General features: G+C 41.1%; 1 protein-coding gene across 2 annotated transcripts in view; it reads left to right on the top strand.

The window, feature by feature from the left end:
* Window positions 1–27,472, top strand: part of MAGED1 (MAGE family member D1) — a 63,298-nt gene extending 35,826 nt beyond the window's left edge. Inside the window, exons 1-13 of one of the 2 annotated variants that reach the window (XM_010951852.3) lie at window positions 20,659–20,814; window positions 21,348–21,421; window positions 22,132–22,860; window positions 23,519–24,187; window positions 24,311–24,374; window positions 24,594–24,673; window positions 24,867–24,958; window positions 25,196–25,275; window positions 25,367–25,409; window positions 25,672–25,734; window positions 26,313–26,427; window positions 26,666–27,051; window positions 27,264–27,472. In XM_010951852.3, the coding sequence (XP_010950154.1) occupies window positions 21,377–21,421; window positions 22,132–22,860; window positions 23,519–24,187; window positions 24,311–24,374; window positions 24,594–24,673; window positions 24,867–24,958; window positions 25,196–25,275; window positions 25,367–25,409; window positions 25,672–25,734; window positions 26,313–26,427; window positions 26,666–27,043 (2,358 nt within the window). In that variant the 5' untranslated portion in view covers window positions 20,659–20,814; window positions 21,348–21,376 and the 3' untranslated portion in view covers window positions 27,044–27,051; window positions 27,264–27,472. Of the gene's footprint in view, window positions 1–20,658; window positions 20,815–21,347; window positions 21,422–22,131; window positions 22,861–23,518; window positions 24,188–24,310; window positions 24,375–24,593; window positions 24,674–24,866; window positions 24,959–25,195; window positions 25,276–25,366; window positions 25,410–25,671; window positions 25,735–26,312; window positions 26,428–26,665; window positions 27,052–27,263 lie in introns of those variants that run through there. The other variant, XM_074360019.1, reaches the window with a different exon arrangement.
* Window positions 27,473–27,766: the final 294 nt, after the last annotated feature.

The raw sequence follows: 27,766 nt of genomic DNA on the forward strand, positions 1-27,766 counted from the left end.
GAAAGAGTAGGGAGGGAGAGAAAATAATGGGAAAGGGCATGATGATAATCAGACACTGAGATCATTGTGTATTTGGAAATGTGGAAATGTGGAAATGTGGGTGGGGCATTTCAAGTAATAATTGGAGGATGTAGACAGTGGGTAGAATGGGGAGAATGTTATGTGATGGTAGAAGATAGGTACATGGTGGAAGTGATATAGGGTTAGTGTGTTTGTGTGTGTGATGCTGGGGGAAATGAGAAGTGTGTCTGTTTGTGGGGGTAGATGGGTACAGTGAGCGTGCATGACAATGAGGGAGTGGAAAAGTGTATGATAATTTGGCATACAGAATCACAAGTGTCTGAGTGGAGTTGTTGAAGAAAGTGTATTATGGGAAAATGGAGTGTCTGGGTGTCAGTGAGGAATGACAAAAGTATGTATGTGAGAGTGTGGAGGTGATGTGGATATTGGTTGTGATCGTGTATGATCTGGAGACATCATGTGGGAAAGGAATATGGGAAGATGATGAATATTTTATAGTGAGGATGTAGACTGTATGTATGATGGGGGTGTGGCTAGGCACTGTGTGATAGAGTAGGGATTGAGTAATTGTAGGAGTGGCTGTGAGTGATGGAGATGGTGTGTGTGAGATAATGGAGGTTGATCAGAGCTCTGCATTTGACAGTGGGTGGCATGGTACCGTATGGACTCTGTGTGTATGATAGTACAGGATAGGATAGTGTATGTGCAGAAATGAGAGTAATAAAGACAATGTGTGTTACTGGAATACTTTGGAGAATTGGAACAGTATGTGGAGATTGTAAGTCATGGTCATTACATAAGTCATAGAGGGAATCATGTGTGAATGAGATAGTGTATTAAAGATCGTGTGTGTGTGAGAGAGAAAGAGAGAGATTTCATATTTTGTGATAGGCATTTGGAATTGCATTCGTATATGAGTAACAGAGATCTGAAAATGAGTTGCTTAAAATGATTAGGGGATATCTATCTTACGTAAAACAAATCTAATGGTATGAAGTCCAGGACTTACGTGATTTCATCAAAGTTTCAGAGGTCCTTTTTTGTTGTTGTTATTGTTGTTGTTCCATGATGCTTAGCATGTGGGGGCTCACATCTTTCAGGTGCCTCATGGTTGCAAGATGGCTGCTGCAACTCTAGCCATCATTTCTATGTTCCAGGTAGGAAGATGAGGAAAAGGAGAGGGCAAAGTACCTTGTCAGTAGAATTAGTCTCCTTTATATGGCGCTTTCCCCAAAATTCTGCCCAACAATTTCCACCTACATTCAGTGGACAGAACTGTGACACATGACCACCATTTTCTGCAAGGGAGCCTGGGAAATACAAGTTTACAACTGGGGACATTATCACCCATAATAAAAATCAAGAATTATTTAGTAAGGAAGAAGAGATGTTGGGTAGGATACAGCCAGTAGAGAAAGAGATTGAAGATATGGGCAAGAGGGTATAATTAATAGATTAATATCCTAGAGGTGATAGATACAAGCTTTGGGGTGCAGGAACACTACATGATTGGCATAGTTTCAGATGCTGAGGATATCATGATAAGCAAAAGTAGACATGTTTTCTCTGCCCTCATGGAGCTTACTGTTTTGTGAAGAAGACAGACATTAATCACAGACCAAATTTTTGTGAAGTTGACACTGCTTTAGAAGGGAAATATGGGGTTCTGTGAATAGGTTTAAAGAGAATTTGATCTACTCAGGGAGATCAAAGAAGGAGGAGGTGATGATTGAATTAAGATCTGAAGGCAGATTCACAGTTAACTGGATGCAGGATGGATGGATGGTTGGGATGAGGGAAAGGTGTTCCCAAAAGAGGAAACACCACGAACAAGAGCACTTAAGCACTATTTGTTTTTAAGTCTTAATTTTTACTTAGAGTATTTGCTATCGTTATGTCTTCAAGTTTGCTAGTCTTTACTACTGAATTCCATTCGGTGTATTTTTCATTTCAATTATTATGATTTTTGTCATTAGACTGGTGATTTGTACCTTATTAAATACATCTCATTTCTCTACTTAACATGACCATTCTTTTTTCTAGCCTTTTGGACATATGGGACATAGTAATAATAACTTTTTAATGTGCTTGTCTACTAAATTTAGCATCTATGTAAGTTCTAGATCGATTGAATTGATTGACTTTTCTCCCAGTTTTCTGCTGCTTTGTATGCCTGGTCGTTTTTTATTGAATGCCAGGCATTTTGAATTTTATCTTTTGGTAAAATTTTGGTATACATTTTTACCTTTTGGTGCTAGATATTTTTGTATTATTATGCACCTTGAACTTTATTATGAGATAGTTATTTGGGAGCAGTTAAATCTTTTTCGAGTCTTGCTTTTAAGATTTATTAGGCAGGACCACAACAGTGTTTTGCATTAAGTTAAATTATCTCAGCCTACTGAGGCAAGACCCATCTGAATATCCCATGCCTCATGAATTGTGAATTTTTCTGTTCTGAATTGTGGGAATAGGCATGATCTCCAGACCTGTTTGAGCTTCTGACACTTGTTCCATCTAATCTTTTCAGATCATTCTTTTGCCAGCCTTGGGTAATTTCCTTATATGCATTCACTTATCAGTACTCTGCTGAATACTTTATGGCAGTCCTTCAAAGATCTCAGGAGTTCTCCCTAAGTGCAGCTCTCTCCTTTTTGATATTCTCTTCTCTGAACTCTAGCTGCCTCAGTCTTTCTGGTTTCATCTCTGAATCCTCTGGGCTTCAACTGCATTTTCCCTCATTGCACGATCTGGAAACTCCCCCAAGTTGTAAGGATATTCCCCCATCTCTCAGGGATCACTGGTTTTCACTTGGTGATGTCTAGTGTCTTGAAAACAATTATTTCATATTTTGTCCCCACCTTTTTAGTGTTTTTGTCAGTTTAGAGGGTAACACCAGCCTCTGATTGCCTCTTAGGAAGCTACATGGTGAAGACTTGTTAGATAATTCTTTCCTTTCCCTTTCCTCTTCATCTTCTTCTTCTTCTCTTCCCCTCCTCTCCTTTGAGCTGGTTGATTTCGTCACTACCGCCAAATATCTGATGTAAGTGACAGTCGTACTTTAAAAATTTTTGTTATCAGATGAGGAGAAAGAGTCTGAACAAGAACAAGAAATTTATTCAAAGCCAGGGATTTGAGGAAGATTTTGGATCACAGGGAATGTGACCGCATATTCCAAGGGTAACTCTTCATGACTCCGAACTCAAACTTCTGAGTATAAAAACAGGTAAAAGAGGCAGATTAACCTGCTTTAAAAGATAGATGTTTAAGGCTTGGGATGGATACTCACAGGATTGGCTCCAAGACTATAATAAATGTTAGAGTAACTGTGCTCTAATCTTAGACACTGTCCTACATTAAGATGAATTCATACATATAGGTCAAGCAGCCTATGATGTGGGTTACATGATCATAACTTCAGTTCAATTTCAGGGATCATAAGTCACCAAGAAGGTCATGATGGTGACAAAACATGTGTGAAGAGCATTGAAGAGCTTTTAGCCAGGCTTCAGATCTTGTTAACATCAGGAAATTCATCAACAGAGATAACCCCTATGAATGTAGTAATCATGAATTATCTTTCCACCAGAGTTCAAATGTTGCTCAACATTACTAATCATCAGAAAAATGCAAATCAGAACCACAGCGATATATCACCTCACATCTGTCAGAATGGCCATCATGAAAAAGTCTACAAATAACAAATGTTGGAGAGGATGTGAAGAAAAGGGCACTCTCATACACCATTGGTGGGAATGTAAATCAGTGCTGCCACTGTGGGAAACAGTATGGAGGTTTCTTGAAAAACTAAAATTAGAACTACCATATGACCCAGCAATTCCACTCCTGGGTATATATCTGAAGAAAGTGAAAACACTAATTCAAAAAGATACATGCACCAAAATGTTCATAGATAGCAGCGTTATTCACAATAGTCAAGATATGGAAGCAACATGTAAGTGTCCATCAACAGTTGAATGGGTAAAGAATATGTGCTAAATAAATACAGTGGAATATTAGCCATAAAAAATAATGAAATTCTAAAAAAATGATTAATTTTGACATTTGCAACAACATAGATGGACCTAGAAGGTATTATGCTTAATGAAATAAGTCAGATAGAGAAAGACAGATACTGTATGTTATTACCTATATGTGGAAATCTAAAACATAAAACGAATGAATATAACAAACAGGCTCACAGACAGATATAGAGAACAAGCTAGTGGTTACTGATGGGGAGAGGGGTTGGGGGAGGGGCAAGGTAGGGGTAGGGGGTTAAGAGGTATAAATTACTACGTATAAGATAAATAAGCTACAAAGATGTATTGTACAACACAGGGAAATATAGCCATTATTTTATTATAACTTTAAATGGAGTATAATCTATAAAAATATTGAATCACTATATTGTATACCTTAAACTAATATAATATTATAAATCAACTATACTTCAGTATAAAACAATTTATTCAGTATGGTTGAAGACACAGTGAAGAGAAGCTATAGGCATGCACTTAATGTAGAAAAGCCTTTAGGAGCAAGTCAAACCTTAGTAATCATCAGAAATTCCAGTCTAGAGGGACACTGTTGGATATCCACAATGTGATAAAATACTTCCCTCTCTTATTTCATGCAGGTTCCCTCAATCTCTATAAGTGATTCTTTGGATCCCTCTTCATGGTTTTGGCAAGAGAGTTGCATGCCCTTCCCTTCCTCAAGAGGGGAAAACACTCCCAAGCCAAGGACTCATAACACTGTAAATTGTGCTCTAATTCCTTCTAGTTTCCAAGTACATTTGGGATGAGAAAGAATGGGAAAAGTATCAGTAGCATGACTAGTCAGCTCTCCCTGCCTAAGCCCTATAGGAATATGTTCAGGACTCCTTGGTGACTCTTTTTAGGATTTGGAGATACTTGGCATTGGCATCTTTTTTTTAAGCTCTGTGGCTTTAACCAGAACTCAGAGGCAAGTGTAAAAGTCCCATTCAATATCCTGCTGAGTTTGTATTCAAGTATTTTCTTACTTTATACTGCCATAGAAACATGCTTCTGTCATTAAAATCATCCAGATTTTTGTAATTCCCCAATTAGAGCACAATCTTGAAAGGTAAATTACTGAGAAAGCATAGATATTTTTTAGGTCCTAAATACACACTTCCAAATTAATTTCCAGAAAAAAAATGAATGATTTATTTGGCTTTTGGATTGGGAAGGACATTTGCAGCATTAAAAAAAAAAGAAGCTATGACAATGGAAATGAAAGTATATGGTTTACATTTTTTATTAGATCAAGAATTCATAAACGAAATTAAGAGGAAAGCCAAGCCATAAACTTAAAAAAATTGCAACAGATGTGATAAATATAAGGTTAATATCCTTAATATTTAAAGGACTCTTGCAGAAAGTGTGTTCCATTTCATTAGTCATGAAAGAAATAATATTTAAATCAATTAAATATTTTGTTTCTCAAACTGAAAAATATTTTTAAAGCAAATACTCAGTACTTATCAAGGGTACATGAGAATCTTCTACATCACTAGCATTGATAAAAATCTTTCTGGAAAGCATTTTGTTATTATTGAATAACAGCTTTAAAATAGTTTATATATCTTTGACTTAGTAATGCGATTTCTAATAATGTACCCTAAGAAAATAATTGAAGATGTGCTGAGAAGTTTGTAGGGGGGAAAAATCACCACAACGATAATATAGTAAATAAAAATAAATAGAAATAATACTTTTGTTAATTAGCCATAGGTAAATTTATATCATTGGATATTACATAGTTATTATAAAGAAGTTTGCAAAGGCTTTTTAATGTCATGGAAAATGTTATGTCAAAATAATTGTGATGTAACACCATGTACTAAAACAGTTTCAGATGGAGTATACTAATTACCATTGTGAATGTGGATGTGGGTGTACAGTGTTGGAGTTGGTGGACCATTTCCCCAGTGTTTTTCAGATGATCTTTGTTTCATAAAATGAAATCAGGAAATGCCATAAAGCTGAAGCGGGTGATGACTTGTGCAAGTCCAGCTCCATATCTCTTATAGTTGTTGTTCATGGTTCGTAATTCTCAAATTAGGTGGTTTATAAGTTTTATATTGATGTTGAACATTAAAAGACACATACGGAGCTAAATCATATCCCAGGTATCTGAGAACATTCAGATATACCTCTAGATTTGCCAGTGCAAATGATAGAGGGCCTCTATGTCACAAGACCCCAAGAGCCCGTAAGGCAAGACCATCTGATAAATATCAAACAAACATCCTCAAACTGTGTGTGCAGGTCCTGTTTGCAGGCTTCTTCATCTTGTCTCTCCTGGTAACATTCTTCTGCTTATTAATAGAACGTTAATTGCTCAGTGATGGGAGGGAGAAATTAACTGAAAGGGAAATGTGGAGTATGAAGGAAGATGTAACCTATTTAAGTTTATGCCAGGATCATTTAATGTAATCTCTAGATGTCACTTTGGCTGCTCCCATGATGCAAATTGGCGTCAAAAACTCGGTTAACTTTCTTAAAATTGTATGAGCCTGACTGGGCTCAGTTCTGATTACATTAGACTGAGATCCATTAGTCTTTGAAAGCAGGTAACACATGTGGTTTTTTAAATTGAAGTGTATATAGTTAGTTATAATGAGCCAATTTCTGGTGTACAGCATAATGTTTCAGTCATACATATACATACATATATTCCTTTTCATATTCTTTTTCATTATAGATTACTGCAAGACATTGAATATAGTTCCCTGTGCTATACAGTAGGACCTAGTTGTTTATCTATTTTATATATAGTAGTTAATGTCTGCAAATCTCAAACTCCCAATTTGCCCTTTCCCATCCCCTTTCCCCTTGGTAACCATAAGTCTGTTTGCTATGTGAGTCTGTTTCTGTTTTGTAAATAAGTTCATTTGTGCTTTTGTTTTTAAAATTCCACATATGAGCAATATCATATGGTATTTTTCTTTCTCTTTCTGGCTTACTTCACTTAGAACGACAATTTCCAAATCCATCCATGTTGCTGCAAATGGCATTATTTTATTCTTTTTTATGGCTGAATAGTATTCCATTGTAATACATGTGTTTTTGCTCATCATTATTTCTCCAGCACTTATCACAATATGCAGCACCTCATAAGCATACAGTACTTTAAATTTTCTTTCTAAATTCTTACACATATATAATGAAGGAGATGAAATCAATTTAGTTCCAGTCCAGAAAACATTGGAAGCTAGTTTTAAGAATTCCATAATGCTCATTCTGAGATGCCATTATGTTTTATGCTTGGGCCTCAATGCACAGTATCTTTGTAAGAGTTTTAAGAATCATATTTCATATGATTAGTCTATCCTTAGAAAGGGATGTTATAATCTCATGCTATGGTTTTGGTTTTAATTATTCTTTCTTACACATCTATTAAATTATGATTTGTATATTATTCTGTTTACATTATGCAGTGAGCTTTTATCTAAAATAATGTTTTGCCTTAAAGTACTATGTCTGATATTAATACATTTTCATTTGTTTATTAATTATGTGCCATAACTTATTTCAATCTTTTATCCTTGCTATACGTTTGTGTTTGAGATATTTCTTTTGTGAATTGCACATAGTTGCTTGAAAATGAAAAAATGTATTAGCATAAATTTTCTTTGATTACAGCATCCCAAAATATCTATACTTGCAGTTTTGATTTCCTCTTTGAAGGAAAGCGTTATTTATCCCCTCTCCAATGCTCTTCCTGCCTTTGTGTAGATCTAAGTTTCTGCCCTATATCATTTTCCTTGTGCCTGAAAGAAATCTTTTAACACTTCTTGCAGGGCAGGTCTACTGGTGATGAATTCCTTCAGTTTTTGTTTGTCTGAGAAAGTCTTTATATATCCTTCACTTTTAAAGGATACTTTTGCTAGATACAGAAATCTAGGTCAGTAGGTTTTTTTCTTTTTAACAGTTTAAATATTCCATTCCACTCTTTCCTTGCTTGCATGGTTTCTGATGAAGTCTTCTGTAATTCTAATCCTTGTTCTACTATATATACTTAGAAAAAATTTTTTCCTATGACTTCTTTCAATAGTTTCTTTTTGTTTTTGGTTTTCTGCAGTTTGAATATGATGTGCCTCAGTGTAAATTTTTTAGTGTTTATCTTCTTGAGCTTCTGGGACCTATGATTTGTTGTCTTCATTAATTTGGAAAAGTCTTAGCCATTATTATTTGGAATATTCTTCTGTTCCATTCTTTTTTTCTCCTTTGGTGTTCTGGCATATGTTGCATCCTTTGAAGTTTTCCCACAGTTCTTGAATGTTCTGTTCTCTTTATTTTTCTTCTTCTTTTTATCTATATATTAGTTTGGGAAGTATCCTGTTATATTAATTTTTTTTATTTCTAGCATTTTCTTTTGATTCTTTCTCAGGATTTCCATCTCTCTACTTATATTACCCATCTGTGCTTGCATGTTGTTAGCTTTATTCATTAGCGCCTTTAACATATCAACTATGGTTAAATTTCCTGTCTAATAATGCCAGCAGCTCTGTCATATCTGAGTCTGATGCTTGCTTTATCTCTTCAGACTTTTTCTTCTTGCCATTTGGTGTGCCTTGTAAGTTTTTGTTGAAAGCTGGATATGTTTTAGGTAATAGGAACTGAGATAGAGAGACCTCTAGTGTGAAGATTTATGTTAGTCTTGCTAAGAGTTGGGCTTTGTTTAAAGTTTACTTTAGCAATAGGTGACAGAGGCTTCACATTCCTCTAGTGCCCTTAATTTTTTTTATTGAAGTATAATCAGTTTATAGTGTTATGTTAGTCTCTGGTGTACAGCTTGGTGATTCAGTTATACACACACACATATATTTTTTCATATTCCTTTCCACCATAGATTACAAGACATTGAATATAGTTCCCTGTGCTGTATAGTAGGACCTTGTTGTTTATCCCTAGTGTCTTTGATTTTTGTCTCCTTTTTTGACTTTGGGCTTCCTTAGAGAGTCATCTTGTAAGTCATTCAGCTATAACATTGTTATTATACTGGAGCTCTGTTGGTATGGTGTCATGGTGTGGGAGAAAGGGAGTATTTTCTAATATTCCAATTAAATCAGTGTTTTAGTAGGCCTTTGACTCAGGCTTATGACCTTTACAGGTATTTCTTCTTGTATAGTCCCCCCCACTCTCCCCTCACATTAGATGAGACAGGAAAGCTAGAACAGGGCTGGAGTGAGAAGAAAAATGTCCTTCCTTCATGGCTATAGGACAAGGCTCTGGTAGTCTCTCCTCCTGGAAAGTAGACCTTTGTTATGGTGAAGGCTCAGGGCATATTCCACAAGGATATTCACAAGGACCCTTCCCCTCCTCTGTCTTTCTTGGATCTTTACCATAAGAAACTGGTGAGATTCCTGGAAATAAAACCCATGAAAGTGTGCTTCCCCCACAAGACTACCACTCCCAGGAGTTTCTCACTCTCAGTCTGGTTCACACTCAACTTCTAGCAGTCTTTCAGAAGTTTCATTTAAGAATACCTACAAGTTTATGTCTTCAGTGGCTTCTGCTTTAGGTAAGCATATCTCATCTGTGACTCTTGATTCGCCTGCCCCTCAATATTTCAGGATGGTGGTTTGCTCTGAAACCTCATTTCTCTGTCGGGTCCAAGAAAAAGTCATTGAGTTTTAGTTTATTCAGCTTTTTGTTGTTGTTGGCACTTCTTTTCAAGGCTGTACCTCTAGTCTCACATTCATTCTGTTGAAAAGAAAAGCAAAAGAGAAGCAAGGAGTCAGTAAATATTGTGGGTTCCTGTAAAAAGGAGAAACCTAGACCTTATATTCCAGGATGGGAAAAGAACCTAGATAGGTTTGTAGGATCCTCTCGCAATGTGTCCTGGTGCCTCACTTCCAGGATAAAGCCAGGAAGAGGACAAGACCACAAAATAGAAGTGGTTGTGTGGTGTCTATAGGCATTCAGAGCTTTAGGCCTCCTCATATGGTTCCTCTCAGCTCAGGATATCATGGGAGTATAAGAGGAATATGTTAAGTAAAGACAGTCTCACAGGGATGAACAATCCCCAGCATATGATAGAAGCAGCAGAATAGTTCCTGTGTATATGAGTTGTATATACATCACACCCTCAGAGACAGTCAGACCTTCGGGGGGCTTTGTAGTAAAGAATGAGGCTCAACTCAACAGCTACCTGCTTGGACAAACTTTGATGAACCAGATATGACAGCATGTAATGCCAGGATGCATATGTGATACTCAACATACATCACCCATCCTGGTGTTTTGACATATAAGATACCATAACTTAGATACAACTCTAATGAATGGGGTGAGAGGAACTCCATCCACACTGCTGGAGTTGAGTTTCAGCCACTTAGTAGATTGGGAACTTGACATAGAATTCAAGTTGAGTTGCAGAGAAAAAGAAACCTTACATTTCCTGCATACCTAAATTTGTCAGAGAATATTCATACCCGATGAACAACCAGGAGCAGAAAGTATGTGATAAATGCTGAGTATCCTAAACCAATTTACCTCTTCAAAATGCAGAGCATGTGGCTCTTACTAGTTGAAAACCACAGTGGTCTTACCTCCAGGCAAGAGTGATGTCCTGTGAGAAATGACCTCTGGCACTTTGGTGGGTACCAAATGCAAAGGGAGCTGGGGATTTGAGAAGAAGAAAACGGGAGAACTTCTAAAATTAAGCCTTCTTCTCTCTGCAGAGTGAAATCTGCCATTAGTGAAGTGTGATTCCCCATCACTTTTCCCCCTCTTCCTCCTCCACCCCGCTTCCCTCCACTCCCTTTCCCCTTCCTCCTCTCTGCCCTTCTTATCTCAAACACTTCTCTTTTCTCCCTCGTTATTTTCTCTTCCTCCCCCCTTCCTCTTTTTCTTCCTTCTCCTTGTTTATTTTCCTTTCTTCTTCCATCTACCTGGAATCTCTCTGTCTGCTTCCACCTCTCTTTCACAGTCTTCCATCCTACATCTCTTTTCCCTTCTGCATTCTACTTCCTTTTTCTCTTTCCTCCTGCTTTTTAAATTTCAACTTAGTATCCATTCTTTCTGCATTCTCTTATTTCTCCTTATCTTAATCATTCCATTTATTTGCAACTGCTATTTCACTTATTCTTTTTATTTTTTACATAGAAGTCTTTTTGTTTAGCTTTTTTTGTGGTGGGGGGAGTTAATGAGTTTATTTATTTATTTTTAGAGGAGGTACTGGGGATTGAACTCAGGACCTCATGCATGCTAAGCATGGACTTTACCACTTAAGCTATACCCTCTCCCCACTTATTTCTTTTATTCCTGTTTTCTTTGTGCTTCTTTCCTTCCTCCCTCTCTTCCTCACCATCTCGTCTCTTTTCAACTTTTCTCTCGCTGTTACTCCCTCTCTTCATGCTCCCTTCTAACAAGAAGATGATGAAAAGTGAAGGAATAAAATGGAATCAAGGCATACTAAAAATGGTAGAATCAACAGAAATAGGTGATGGATTAGATTTGGTGATAAGGCAGAGAGAGATATGAATAATGGTAAGTAAAATAGGAATAGAAATAAACTACTGAATATGATGTTTAGAAACTAATTAAAAAGCAGCAAACATTCTAAATTGTGAAATGGTAAAGTCATTTCAAGAAAAAGAAAGAGTTATTATTTATTGAGGTTATGACCCAATATTGTCTTGATGTTTCAGCAAGTTATATAAGACATCAAAATAAGTGCAATATATATAGCAAAATAAGTGATCAAATTATTTTTTATTGAATGATTTTAAATTAGAAATCTCAATAGTTACAATAAAAAAATACTAGAATTAGGAACTTCCTCTTCCAGTAGAAAGGAGTAAATAATATAGATGTACTTTTCCCTGTTTGTCCCTGGACATTATGTATAAACCAAACATGGTTAGACCCTGAAAGTAGGAATTAAGATGGCATACTCTCTAGGGAACTTGGATACCAAGCAATGACATGGTGGTGAGTTTCCTGGGTTTTCTTTTTGCCACATATATCCCAGACCAGATGCTGGAGAAGCTGGCAAACTGGAAGCACCATAGGGCACACACACACACACACACACACAACCAGCTCCAATATAAGTTTAATCTCTCTATATCCAAAAGACAAAGGCACCATAGTGAGACCAGAAAAAATTTTTTAGACAATAAGTCCTCTACTTTAGCTAAATACCAGAAGAAAAACTGGCCCCACCCCTACTAGCAAAAGCCAAATAGAGACCCTGTACTTCTACTCTTGCCAGGCTGTACTGAGGTCTCAAATCTCCTGACGGAATGTTAGAGAAGGGTGAATGGGAAGTGGGAACAGCCCAATCCCCACAATGTTAGAGACCATGTGGGGAGCCTGGATCTAATGGGTGATAATGAGATACTCCTCCCCTTAACCATTGGGGTCATGTCTGAAGAATACCTAGTGGAGAGTCAGGATTTTATCAGCACCAAGCACTAGCAGTGATACACATTCCCCATATAATTAGGCATCCAAGTCTACCCCAGTCAGGGTGGTATCAGTAGAAGCTTAATATGGAGCTGGAACTCTCACTTAGCCCTCAGTAACAAGGAGCCCCTCTCTCCCAGGTGTCAATGAAGGCTGAGTGAGAATGTGGACTTCCACCCACATGTGATAAACCAGAAGATTTAATAAGATTCAAGTCCTTATGTCATAAGATGCAAAATACCCTGGATGCAATTGAAAATCACTTGTCACATCAAGAATTGTGATAATCACAACTTGAATGAGAAAAGACAGCCGACACACACCACCACCAAGATGACACAGATATTACAATCATCTACAAGGGTTTTTGAACAGCCATGATAAAAATGTTTCAGTGAGCAGTTGTTCATAGAGCATGTAAAAGAATAGAAAGTCTTAGCAAAGAAATAGAAAGTCTACAAAAGAAATAGAAGATATAAAGAAGAATCAAAAAGAAATTTAAGACTGAAAAATCCAGTAAATGAACTTAATTAATAGATGAACTCAACAGCAGTACCAATAGATAGATGAGCTCAATAGCAGAATAAGATGACAGAAGAATGAATTAGTGAACTTGAAGGTGGAATGATAAAAATTATCATATCTGACAGAGAGAAAATAGGCTGAAAAACAAAAGTGAACAACCTCAGGCACTTCTTGGACCATTGCAAAAGATCTAACATAGGTGTCATCATATGGGCTGAAAAAGTGGCTGAAAATTTCCCAAATTTGGAAAAAAGCATAATCAGACATATTCCAGAAGCTGAGCAAACTTCAAACAGGATGCAGTCAAAGAAATTCACACCTAGACACATCATTTTCAAACTTCTGAAAGCTAAAGGCAGAAATAAAAAAATCTTAAAAGGCACCAGAGAGAGAAATGACCCTTGATCTGTAGAAGAACACCAGATCGGTGACAGCAGATTTCTCATTAGAAACCATAGAAGCCATAACATTTTTCAAGTGCCACAAGAAACAAACTGTCAACGTGGAATTATCTACCCAATGAAAATATTCTTCAGTAATGAAGAGAAGGAAATCAGAACATTTTCAGAAGACAGAAAACTAACAGGATTTGTCACCAACCTATTTACCCTAAAATAATGGCTGAATAGAAGTTCTTGAAAAAGAGAAAATGATAAAAGAATCTTGGACCATCAGTAAGAAAGAAAGGATAATAAAAAGAGTAAAATAAAGGTAAACATAATAGGCTTTCCTTTTCCTCTTGAGTTATCTAAATTATGTTTGATGATTGAAGAATTATACCACTGTTGTTCTCAATGTATGTAAGGAAGTATTTAAGACAATTATATATATATAAATTATATTATGAATTTATATTATAAATGATGGTAAAAGCATGTAAACAAAGTTAGGTTTCTGTACTTCACTAAACTGGTAGAATGTTCCATGAGTGGACTGTGATACATGACATACATATACTTATAGCACCTGTAGCAACCACTAAAAAAAGTCTATGAAAAGCTATGCACTCAGAAATGTTGTTGATAAATCAAAACAGAATTTGTATTACTCCATGTGGGCTGCTATAACAAAATACCACAGACAGCTTATAAACAACAGAAATTGTTTCTCACAGTTCTGGAAGCTGAGAAGTCCAATATCAAGACATCAGTGTGGTCTCATTTGGTGAGGGCCCTCTTCCTGGTTTAGAGTGGGCATCTGCTCACTGTGTCCTCAAATGGTGGAAGGGGCTAGAGATCATTCTGGAGCCTTTGAGACACTAATTCCATTCAGGAGGTCTCCACTTTCATAACTAAAGCACCTCCCAAAAGCCCATCTCCTAAATCTATTGTCTTTTGGGATTAAGATTTCAACATACAAAGTTTCAAGGGACACAAACATTCAGACCATAGCATTATTCTACGTAAAAGTTTAACCCACAGGAAGGCATGAAAAAGAAAACAGAGAAATAAAAAACAGAGGAAAAGCCCCATAAAACAAAAAACAAAAAAGGCAGACCTATTAAGCCCTAATATATCAACAACGAAAATCTATATAAATGGTTTAAATACATCAATTAAAAGACAGAGATTGGCAGAGTAGATAAACAAACATTACCAAATTATACACTGTTTATAAGAAACTCAGTTCAAATATAAGGATAAAAGTAGGTTGAAAGTAAAAAGATGTTAAAATATATGTCATACAAATACTAATCAAAAGAGAGCAGGAGTGGTGGTATTAATAATAACATAGACTTCAGAACGAGGGTATAGAAGAACTCAATAGCATCAGCCAACAGGATCTAATTGATATAGAACACTCTACCCAACAACAACAGAATACACAAAACTCTGATGAAGAAGTCAAAGAAGATCAATAGAAGAGACATACTGTATTCAGGGATTAGAAGAATCAATGTAGAAAAGATGTTAATTCTCCCTAAATTGATACAAGTTGAATGCACTTAATATCAAAATCACAGCAAGATGTTTTGTAGAGATAGATTATTCCAAAATATGTGGGAAAACAGAAGAACTAGAATAATAGATAAAATAATTCTGAAAAAGAAAAATAAAATTCTGTGCAACTTCAAGACTATTGTATAGCTACAATAATCAAGACTATTGTGGCATTGATAGATGAATAAACACATAGACCAATGGGCCAAAACAGAGAACTCAGAAATAGCCTCACACAAGTATGAATGACCAACTGATTTTTAACAAAGGTGCAAAAATAATTCAGTGGATGGATTGTCTTTTAAACAAATAGTGCTGGGATGATTCGATGGATATTCATAGCTCTGCCTCTTCCATTCCCCTAAATGAAAATTGACCTGGACCTCACATCTCACTCAAAATTTAAATCCAAATTTTGATAGACTTCCATGTAAAATTTAAAACCATAAAATTTTTAGAATATAATATAGGATAAAATCTTCAGATCCTAGGATTTGTTCAAAAGGTCTTAGAAATGACATAAAACCTACAATCTTTAAAAGGAAAAAAAATCAATATATTGGGCTGCCTCAAAAATTTGCCATGTGACTGTTAAGAATTTGAAAGCTACAAACTGGGAGAGAATATTTGCAAGCCATATATCTGACAAAGGACTTGTACATAAAATACATAAATTCTCAAGGTTCAATACTTTTTTAAAAAGACGGAAAAATACCAAACAATTCAATTAGAAAATGGACAAAGGATATGAGGAAACATTTCACTGAGGAGGATATATTGATGGCAAATAAGCACGTGTTTAAAATGTTCAACATTATTAGCCATTAGGGAAATGTAAAGTGGAACCGCAATGAGTTATTATTTTACATTGATCAGAATGACTAAAAAATACAACAGATGCTGGCAAGGATTTGGAGAAAATCCACTCACACGTTGGTGGGAATGTAAAATGATACAATCACTCTGGGAAAGTTTGGCAAGTTTTTTACAAAACTAACATGTTCTTATTACACAATCCAGCAATTGCACTCTTGGGCATTTATCCCAGAGAAATGAGAACTTATGTTCATAGAAAAAATTATACAAAAATGGTTATAGGAGCTTATTCTAAGAGCCCAAACTAGAAACCACCCAGATGTCCTTCAGTGGGTGAATGGTTAAACCACCTATGTATGGCACGTCTATACCATGGAATAGTACACAGCAATAAAAAGGGAAAACACACAACTTGGGTGTATCTCACAGGTATTATGCTGAGTGAAAAAAGTCTCTCAAAATGTGACATATTGTATGATTCTAATTTTATAACCTTCTTGAAATGTTAAAATTATATGATAGAGGGAGAACCCATTCATGGCTCCCAAGGGTTAGAGATAGTGGAGGGAATGGCAGTGAGTGTGACTATAAAGGAGTAGTACAGGGAAATATTTGTGGTGATGGAATAGTTCTGTATCTTGATTGCTGTGGTAATTACTGTGGAAACCTCCACTTGTCATAAAGTGACATAAAACTATACACACATATTATGCCAATGTTGATTTCCTGGTTTTGCTATTGTATTATAGTTAGAAAGATGTGCCAATTGGGGGAAGCGGCTGAAGGATACATAGGACTTCTCTGTATTATCTTTGCAATATTCTGTGTATCTATAATTAATTTAAAATTTTGTTTTAACATTTTAAAGTAGCACAATTAATACAATAATTTGCTAAGAGCTGCCAACCCAGCTGTATTTCAAAAATCATGCCATAAATTTTAGCTGATTGGATCCCATTGCTGCCACCACTGAACACTGGATACCGGTTGCTGCCCTTGGCCCTGCTACCTATGCTGCTCCTAGAAACTGGATTTTTTTGTGGATCCTCATCCCACTGCCACAGATAATGGCATTGAATTCCATCACGGCATCTTTGAAGCACTCTTTTCAGATCAAGTCTTAAGTTGGAATTATGACTGTGCAGTAAAAGACTTGACTGGGCAGGTCTGGGATGTTCAAACCCTGTGCATTCCAAAAAATTTCTGCATATTCCAAAGAAAGGCCCAGCTCTTGACAAGCTCCTGGGAGATAACCTCTAATCCTTTGGCATATAATGCCTGATGAAAGTTTTTTGCTCACCTGGGGCTTTGGGCCACATCAGATGGTTTATGTTAACAGTTTGATTTATAGTAGGGCCTTGAGCCTTGTGGTGTTAGTTTGACCTCTGCACAAGCTGAAGACTAAGGTCAGCCACCTGGGTGTTCCATGCCTACCTGACTGACCTCCAGTAAAATTCCAGGCACCAAGGCTCAGGCGAGATTTCCTGGTTGTCACACATCTTGCTGGGAGAATTAAGCACTGGCCATAAAACTCCACTGAGAGAGAAGCTCATCCTGGTCTCTCCTGGACTCTGTCCTATGCGCCTTTTAGCTTTGTGGATTTAAATTGGTGTCCTTTTATTGTAATAAACCATAGCCATGAGTATAACACCTTTTCTGAGTTCTGTGAGTGCATCTAATGAGTCACTGAACCTGAGGATGGTCTTCAGGACCCCACCACAGTGGTAAATTCTAGATCACATTCTCTTAGCTGCTAAGAGAATGTGAAAGTGTGAATATCTGACCTTTGTGGCTCTTGCATTTGGAACTGTTATGTAATATAGAGTATACACACTGTATTACCTTACTGAAATGTGAAAAAAAAATTTGCAATACATCTAGCCCTAAGGGATTTCAGTAAGCATCTGTAGGACTGTATAAAACGAAGTCCTCCAATAATTAAGACAAAGACAGACAACAAAAGAAAAATAGGTAAAAGACTTAACACAAGTGCTTTACAAAAGAAATCAAATAGGTTCATTAATATATGAATATGTGTTCCATTACTTATCAGAAATATAAGTTAAAACCACAAGGAGATACCAATAAAATACACATCAGATTGGCAGAAAATTGGGAAAGTCTTATAACACCAAACACTGTAGAGTATGTCAGTCTTACTCCTGGGCATCTGATGTCATGGGGTTAAAAATGTTAAGCTTTAAAATACAAGGATATATGTACAAGTATTTAATTGCAATGTTGTTGGCATGTGCCCCCTCCCCCAAAAAACACCTGCAACTAAAATGAATGACCATCAGTGAAGGAATGGTTGAATACATTGTAGTCCATCCCTATTGTGGAATATTATGCAGCAATGTAAAAGGATGAACAAGAGGTAGACTAGTATTAACTAAGAAAAATCAGATGCATTAAAGTGTATATAATATGATCTTAACTTTTGTAAAACAATTTAAAAAGGACTTTTTGAATATGGACAGATAGAAAAATGGTTATTTGAAATGTATATCTGACAGATAAGGGTAGAGGTGAAAGAAAGGAGTGGGTAGCATTAAGTAAAAATGCAATTTATAGTATAATCCCACTATGTAAGAATATATATGCATAAAGTTATATGAAAAGGTAACATTAAAATCTTAATAGCAGTTATCTGAAGGTGGTGAGATTTGGAGTGGTGGTTACTTAATATCTAAAATATTTAGGTAATATTTGAATTTTTAATGATGATACGCATTTTTTATGTAATGAGGAAAAGTAAGTTAATTCATCACAGGAAAGAAAAAAGAATGCCTCTCGGGTTCCGCACTTAAGCAACAGGGTGGATGGTGGGATTCATTCATTCATTAAACAAATATTTTTTCAGCATATAAAATATGCCAAGCATCATTTTAGGTGCTAGGGATACAGCAATGAATAAAGCAAACAAAAATCCATCTCCCTTAAAGGTTTTTATTCTAATGGAGAGAGAAGGTCATTACTAAAGGAGAAACAATGTTGGTGAGGAGGGAGATATACAAAGGAATCACTTCAGGACCTGTTAATTGTAAAAATACTGAGACCTATCCAATTGCAGAAATGAGGTAGGCAGTTGGATTACAGATCTAGAATTCATAGATCAAGTCGAGACTGGAGATACAGATATGGGAGCAAAAAGCATATAAAATGGTGTTTCAGACCTCCTTTCCTGAGTCTGATCACGTCCCAGTGCAGACACTTTACAGAGGAAGAGCTGAGGAAAACAGGCAGCTGACAGAGGAGGTTGCTATGCAACAGATGAGGAAAGTCATCCAGCCAGGCAGAATTGATGTTGGCCCTTGGGGACCAAATGCTGCAGTTCCTCCTAGCATTAGCTTCCTTTCATATGTTGGCTCCTGGCAGGAGTCGATGCCAGAACAAATGTGAAATGTACAAAGATCTGCCCTGGATTTGGGGGAAGTATCAGTTCAATTTGAGTCATTTCACATCTGTATATCATTTTCTGCCTTTTTGAGTCTCTCTAGTCATTCTGGAAGCACAGCAGCATATGTGTCCTAGGGTAGGACCCCAGTAAGTGCTTCTTTGGCTTCCCATTTTGCATATTGAGAAGCTGGGTTCACACAGCTAGTGACACACTGGCCCAGCACTCCATCCCTGGGATTGAGGCCCAGCCCTGGAAGGAACCAGGGCAAACATTTACTCTGAATCAGGGCTTGTCATGGCTCAGACACACAAGTGCCTGATTGTCCTGCCACTCCGGTGGGCACCAGAAATGCCTCAGGGGCAGCGCGTTTGTGCCACAGCGAAGAAGCCTGACAGTCAGAGCAGGGAGTGGACCCCAAGGGGTAACTCCTACACCTGGATGGACCCACATAGAGCAGGCTGGGGCTGGGGCCTCTCCCTGTGTCCTCCCAGATGCAGAGCAAGAGCTTAGGTCTCAGAGAACACAAACCTTACTTGTTTGGACAGATGTTGACAGGGCAGGGGAGGTGGGATGAATCTGTCGCTCAAACTGAAGAGGGTAGGGTGCCTCAGTCTCTGGGACCGGCACGAGTGGAACGTGAGTTTTAGGATCTGGAAGATCCAGGCTCACAGTCTGCATTTTCTGTGTACTGGCTCTGTGGTCTTGTCTAGATCATGCAATGTGTCTGTGCCTCAGCGTCTTGATCTGTAAAATGGAGATGCTGACATCCACTTCCCAGGGCTGCTGCGAGAGGAAAACAAGCCGCAGCATAGATAGTGCTGTGAAGTACAAGCTGTGCCTTCCCTCCCCTCCTCCCCTCCTCCCCACCTCCCCACCTCCCCACACAAAATAAATAGCTGGAGCTGCACAAAGGGCAGGAAAGAAGCTAATGTTTATAAGTCTGGGTGCTGTTGGCGGGGGACGGGGTGGGGGTGAAGGGGGAGAGTCATGTAGAATCACGTGGCATGCACAGACTTTTTCTACCTCCAGTAATGATGTATTCTCTCTGGTCATTCCTTTGCCTGGGTCTCAAAGTAGAAGAGTTTATTTTTATAAGGAGCCTAGCACTTGTTGCAGTTAGAGACCTCCTTAATAGTGACCTAAGTGGTGCTAGACTAGGGGGTGGAGATGCATGCCAACCTGACAGGAGGGGCCACGAGAGGGGAGGGATAGAGCAGAGACGCATTGCGGAAAAGGTAGGGGGCCGGTGTGTGGGGCAAGGGGTGGGATCTAGAGGCTCAGCGCATTTGTTTGGGGGAGGGGATATAGAGGAAGGGGAGGGGCCGCTGTATACTGTCGACCTGGTTGGTGGTGGGGTGGTGTGTTGGCAAAGAGGCGGGACTGTTTCCCGCTGCACATGCGCACTACGGTCCCGGGGACGAAGCTTTTGTTGGGGAAGCGGGCGGGACTCTTATTTGGTCGGTCAGTTCTTGCGCATGCGTACAACCATCTGAGGCGGTGGGTGGTATATTAGGCGAAGAGGCGGGGTCGTCCTAGCTGCCGCGCTGGCATTTTCTCCTGGACAAGGAGAGGGTGCGGCTGCTGAGAGCCGAGCACTGCAATCCCGATCCTCTGAGTCGTGAAGAAGGGAGGCAACGAGGGGGTTGGGGTTGGGGCCTGAGGCAAGGTGAGAATTAGCCCCCAGACAGGGCATCTGCCCCCTGGTGCGGGCCCCCCATTTTTCATCCCGATCCCTTTACCCCGGATTCTGATCCCTCTTCCACTCCCCGAACCCTGATTCACACCCCTCACCCGATCCTCCCTTATTCAGAATCCCTGTTCGCTCTCTGAACCCCTCCCATCGTACAAAATCTCTACAGATTTCTCGACCTCGATCTGTACTGTTATATGATTCCTTCTGATTCGAAAACTCCATTCAATTTCCCAAATGCGAATCCCAACGCAATCCGCCTGGATTCAGAACTCATCGGCTTTCCGAACCCCGATTTGAAGCTTCTCCCCGTTGTAGCTTCTCGGGATTCAGAACATCCATCCGGACACCCATTCACTTTTCCCACTCGGATCTGGCCCGTTCTCCTCACATTCAGCACCTCATCCGTCCCCACAATCAAACCTCAAACACCACCATCCTCCCAAAATTCGTTTCTTCGCATTTGCCCTCTGGAGTATAACGCCCAACTCCTCCCCTACACCCCCCAGGCTCTGCTCTTGCCAGAGGGACAAGAACCATGGCTCAGAAAATGGACTGTGGTGCGGGCCTCCTCGGCTTCCAGGTGAGATCTCCACTTCCCACCCCACCATTTCCCTAGCCGACAGTTTCTCCCCCTGCCCCCCACCACCACCCTCTTTGGCTGTCCAAACGCCTGGATCCGATTTGGCTTTCTAGGTGCCTAGATCCCGTCATTTTTCCAAATTCCCATGGTTTCTTGAGGGGGGCGGGAGGGTCGCGTCCCTTTCCAGCCCTCAGTCCCTGCTCAGAGAAAAGGGAGACCCTGTTAGTAGTCAGGGCAATCTGCCCAGATAATGCGGGTTGGGTAAGGAACCATTTTTTCCCTATAGTCCTGATGCTTGTAGAGCTCTCTGCCGCCCCCTCCCCCAACCTCCCGCCTCCACCCCCCTTTCTCCTGCATTCCCCACCCCCCCTGCGACCCCCTTATTCTCCTCAACTCCTCGAGGCGGCACTCTTTCTCCACCTCCTCTTCCTGAGCGCTCCTACCTCACTCTGCACTGCTCTGCTCTAACCTCTCTCCTAGATCAGCACCCCGCCCCCGCCACTTCGCCCCTCTCCTCATTGCGCCCCATCCCTTGTTTAGCCCCTGCCCCACTCAGCCCCTACCACACGTTTTGTTACGGCTACAGCCCTCGGAAGCCCCTAGATCTCTGCCTCAGCCCTCCTCTGTTGCACCGAGCACCCCTCTGCACCTCCCCTGTGCTGCTCCTCCCCACTCTCCCAGAGATTTATTTTTGCCCCTTGTATTTGCAGGCTGAGGCTTCTGTAGAAGACAGCACCTTGCTTATGCAGACCCTGATGGAGGCCATCCAGATCTCAGAGGCTCCACCTACCAACCAGGCCACAGCAGCTGCCAGCGGGCCGCATGCTAGTCCTCAGAGTTCACAGCCCCCAACAGCCAGTGAGATGGCTGATATGCAGGCTTTAGCAGCTGCCACTAAGCCTAAGACAGCCTTTAAGGCCCAGAATGCCTCCACAAAAGGCCCAAATGCTGCCTATGATTTCTCTCAGGCTCTTAATGCCAAGGAGATTCCCAGCACCCCCCATACGGCAGCCTTTAAGTCCCAGAATGCCACCCCAAAGGGCCCAAATGCCGTCTATGATTTTTCCCAGGCAGCAACCGCCAGTGAGTTAACTGCCAACAAGTCGGAGATGGCCTTTAAGGCCCAGAATGCCACTACTAAGGTGGGCCCAAATGCCACCTACAATTTCTCTCCCTCTCTCAATGCCAGTGAGATGGTCAACACTCAGCCTAAGACAGCCTTCAAGGCTTGGAATGACACCACTAAGGCCCCGACAGCTGATCCCCAGACCCAGAATGTTAATCAGGTCAAGATGGCCACTTCCCAGGCTGACATAGAGGCTGACCCAGGCCCAGGTATCTGTGAATCTGACGGTGCAGCTGCACAGACATCAGCAGATGGTTCCCAGGCTCAGAATCTGGAGTCCAGGACAATAATTCGGGGCAAGAGGACCCGCAAGGTGAGATCCCTGCTATTTACACTTTGCTTTGGGTTCTCTCCTTTCTTCTCAGAGGTGGTTCATTTGTTCTAAACAAAACAAAACAAAATGTATATAATTGCCTGTTGTAGGTTGTAGAGGATGATAAGGTGAATGTGATCATTCCTGTCCTCTGAGTGTCCACAGGCTAGTGGGGAGATGACACATGAATGCATATTGTATATAGTCTGTACGTAATTCAGTTTACATCGTGACAGTAGCCACTGTGTGTTAGGTCTTGGCCTGGACAAGTTCACACAGGTTATCTCACTCCTTAAATCTTCAAAGTACCTCATACCAGCTAGGGGTCACAGTTTCAGCTTTACAGAGAAGGAAACTAAGTCCCCGAGAGGTGAAGTGACTTGAGTGATTTGTCCAGGGTGGTACAAGCAGAGCCAGTGGTGGACATAGGAAGAGGAGAAGCCTCAGGCCCCACCCTTGGGTTGCTTCTGGCCTGGTTCAGAGACGAAACTCCTGCCTGGAAGACAGTGAAAGACAAGCCCAGGACTCAGGGTGACCATTGGCTAGTGGGTCAGGCTGTCACTACAGGTGAGGGTTTTAGGGGGCCTTCCTGGAATAGATAAGGTGAGAACATAGAAACAGTTGGTGACCCTGACTTTCCTTCTCTTTGGTGATGCAGATTAATAACTTGAATGTGGAAGAGAACAGCGGTGGGGATCAGAGGCGGGCCCCACTGGCTCCAGGGACCTGGAGGTCTGCACCAGTTCCAGTGACCACTCAGAGCCCACCTGGCGCACCCCCCAATGTGCTCTGGCAGACCCCATTGGCCTGGCAGAATCCATCAGGCTGGCAAAACCAGCCAGCCAGGCAGACCCCACCAGCACGTCAGAGCCCCCCAGCTAGGCAGACCCCACCAGCCTGGCAAAACCCAGTTGCTTGGCAGAACCCAGTGATCTGGCCGAACCCAGTGATCTGGCAGAACCCTGTGATCTGGCCAAACCCCATTGTCTGGCCTGGTCCAGTTGTCTGGCCCAACCCACTGGCCTGGCAGAATCCACCTGGATGGCAGACCCCACCTGGATGGCAGACTCCACCAGGCTGGCAGGGTCCTCCAGATTGGCAAGGCCCTCCCGACTGGCCGCTACCACCTGACTGGCCATTGCCACCCGATTGGCCGCTTCCCACTGACTGGCCTCTCCCACCTGACTGGATCCCCACCGATTGGCCAGTTCCCCCTGACTGGCAGAACCTGCGCCCCTCCCCGAACCTGCGCCCCTCTCCCAACTCGCGTGCCTCACAGAACCTGGGTGCCTCACAGCCCCGAGATGTGGCCCTTCTTCAGGAAAGAGTAAGAACTAAAACTCCCCAGTCACTCCTCCCCTTTTCCTCTTTCTTTCGTCGTTCCCCCGTCTATAATTCAACCAAGTGTTCTGTAATGATAACTTTAACAATTTCCTTTTTTCCTTCCCAGGCGAATAAGTTGGTCAAGTACCTGATGCTTAAAGATTACACAAAGGTGCCCATCAAGCGCTCAGGTATGCATCCAGCGCCCTCTCTCGGAGCTCTGACCTTCCCCACACTCCATGCTCTGTGGACATCTCTTTGCTTGTATGTCCCCTCCCTTCCTTCCAGGGTGGGGGTCTTCCTTTTTCCCTCTCAAGGACACTGACTGTGCTTCCCTCACTGGGGCTGGCAAAGAGGTTGCCACTCTTTGGGCCCTGCTCAGCTCAGGTGCTCTCTCCTCTCTCCTCCAGAAATGCTGAGGGATATCATCCGTGAATACACTGATGTGTATCCAGAAATCATTGAACGTGCATGCTTTGTCTTGGAGAAGGTGAGAAGACAGCCTTGACGGACAGGAATGATGGGGAAAGCCCCCCCCCCCAATAGATACTACGAGAAAGTCTTGATTTCAAAGATTCATGGGATTCCTACCAGCAAGTCTTATGGGGAGGGGAGTGACCGTGTATGGGTAGCAGTTTAGGCTAGATTTTGTTATTTCATAGTCTGTTTTCTTGTCCCTGTAGAAATTTGGAATTCAGCTGAAAGAAATTGACAAGGAAGAACACCTGTACATTCTCATCAGTACCCCTGAGTCCCTGGCTGGCATACTGGGAACGTAAGATGGGAAAGGAGGTGGAATATTACCTTTCTCAGTGGTGCTTTTATCCCCAGGAGTTTCAAGTAGAAGTAGAGCAGGATCCAGGATTTGGGGTCACATAGTAGGTCACGGGCAGAACTGGGGTAGAATTATCCCCTAGTAGAGGAATCCTGGGGAAGCTGGATGGGGAGGCTGCCTAGGGGGTTCTCATGCAAATAGCTGCTGAAAACATTTTTTTTTTTTGTACTCCTTTAGGACCAAAGACACACCCAAGCTGGGTCTCCTCTTAGTGATTCTGGGTGTCATCTTCATGAATGGCAACCGTGCCAGTGAAGGTGAGTGGCTGGACCAGCAGCTGGGGGTTGGCTTCAGCCTGATTTCCATGCTCATTTTCCGTCCTTTGTCTCCCCTTGCCTCCCATTGCAGCTGTCCTCTGGGAGGCACTACGCAAGATGGGACTGCGTCCTGGGTATGATTGGGCTCTCTCATCTCTTGCCTGTTTATATCATCCTTTGGCAACAGAGGATGGTCCCAGGATTGCATCAGCCTGGTGGTCTAGGGGAATTGGTTTGGGGAGGTACAGAGCCCAAGAATGTGACCCGGGTGGATGGGGAAATAGTCCTGACCTCTCTGCCTCTTCTCTCATCTCTGACCTCTGTGCTGGAAACCTCTTTTCTTGTCTTTGGGCAATGTCATCGTCTCTGATTATGGGTTTCTTTTTATATTCTCAGGGTGAGGCATCCCCTCCTTGGAGATCTGAGGAAACTTCTCACTTACGAGTTTGTAAAGCAAAAGTAAGTAATACCTAAATGGTTTTGTGTGGTCTCCATGAAGTCTGTGTGCTGGTCAGCCTCAGAAATCCATCCCTGTGCTCCTTTTTTATACTCACTCTACCAATGCATACAGAAGCACATGTGTACTCAGGAGCATTTATTGAATATACTCCTTGTGGTTGGATTTTTCTGCAGCATAGTTATCTTGTAAGTGAAGCCTGTCCACCACGCCCACTGTAGATATTTCCAGGGCTGGACTTGACTGAGGCTTTTGCAGTGGGCTTATCTGTGGTTCAATGACAAGATGACAAGAACCTGGAGCTAGAGCTGGGGCGGAGGAGGTAACGTTAAGTGTTGTCCTTTCTATGACTCTACACAAGCTCCCCCTCCCGCTCTAGGGGACTGCTTGGTATAGAAGCACTGGCCCAGGAATTCGAAGGCCTGATAATTAGAGGGTAAATAATCTATATTTAGGAATGAGTCTGCGTTGGGGGGGAGTTGCTACTTGAAATCTGGGGTGTCAAAATCTAGGATTATTACACATCGATGGACTATAATTCTGGCTGGGTAGAGGCAAAGACCTTTCTGCTCTTTCTAAGGTACCTAGACTACAGACGAGTGCCCAACAGCAACCCTCCTGAGTATGAGTTCCTCTGGGGCCTCCGTTCCTACCATGAGACTAGCAAGATGAAAGTGTTGCGGTTCATTGCAGAGGTAATAGAGGGACTGCTCCAGACTTGATAGGTCAAGGGATGAGGTGTGATTGATGGGAAAAGTCCAGAGCAGGAATGAGATCTTAGGGATCGCACCTTGTAGGTACCACATTACTGGTGGTATTTGTTGTTGTTACTATGTGAACAGTAACACAAAGCAGGGCCCTAAATATATAGCAGGTGTGTCATAAATATTAATTAAGAATGTTATGGGTTTTATTTTCTATTCCTCATCTCAGGTTCAGAAAAGAGACCCTCGCGACTGGACTGCACAGTTTATGGAGGCTGCAGACGAGGCCTTGGATGCTTTAGATGCTGCTGCAGCTGAGGCCGAGGCCAGGGCTGAGGCGAGAACCCGCATGGGGATTGGAGATGAGGCCGTATCAGGGCCCTGGAGCTGGGATGACATTGAGTTTGAGCTACTGACCTGGGATGAGGAAGGAGATTTTGGAGATCCCTGGTCCAGAATCCCGTTTACCTTCTGGGCCAGATACCACCAGAATGCCCGCTCCAGATTTCCTCAGACCTTCGCGGGCCCCATTATTGGCCCTGGTGGTACGGCCAGTGCCAACTTCGCTGCCAACTTTGGTGCCATTGGTTTCTTCTGGGTTGAGTGAGATGTTGGGTAGGTATATCACTTTGGATTGGGCATTTAGGGTCATTGGGAGATACAGAGTCCATGGGAGTGTGTTTGTGTGCTGTAGCTGAGAGTTCTGGGAAATCCATGTTGGGGAGATGAGAGAAGTTTGGGGAAGCACTATTTGGTATGTATCTCCCTTCCTATTTGGTATATACTATTGATTTTTAATGTTTTTTTTTTCATTTTTGTGTTCACAGATATTGCTAATCAATTGCAATAGTCTTTCCCCTGAGTGAGGCTGAAGCCTCAGAATCCTTCTGAACACAGCTATCTAGAGAGCCACATCCTGTTGACTGAAAGTGGCATGCAAGATGAATTTATTTGCTGTTCCTTGTCTATTGCTTTTTCCCCCTTGTGTGCTGTCAAGTTTTGGTATCAGAAATAAACGTTGAAACGGCAGAGTGAATTAGATGTGCTCCCTGGGTTTTTTTTTCCCTGCATTTAGGGAGAGATCAACATGTTTCTATGGGAGAGATGGGGGTGGGGGGGCTCAGTGCTAGCCAGATCAGCTTTCTGGCTAATGGCTTGAGCAACAAAGGAGGAACTGATGAACACAAATGTTAATGAGGTCCAAGAAAAAGTGTGGTTGATCTAATAAATATCACTTAAGTGACTCATCTGTGATAGATACGCAGCTAGGTGTTTTGCAGTGACATTGAAAGATGAAATAATGAGAGGGTGTAGGTGGTCAGACAGTTGC

The sequence above is a fragment of the Camelus bactrianus genome, chromosome X, assembly GCF_048773025.1.
Source record: "Camelus bactrianus isolate YW-2024 breed Bactrian camel chromosome X, ASM4877302v1, whole genome shotgun sequence".
Lineage (NCBI taxonomy): Eukaryota > Metazoa > Chordata > Mammalia > Artiodactyla > Camelidae > Camelus > Camelus bactrianus.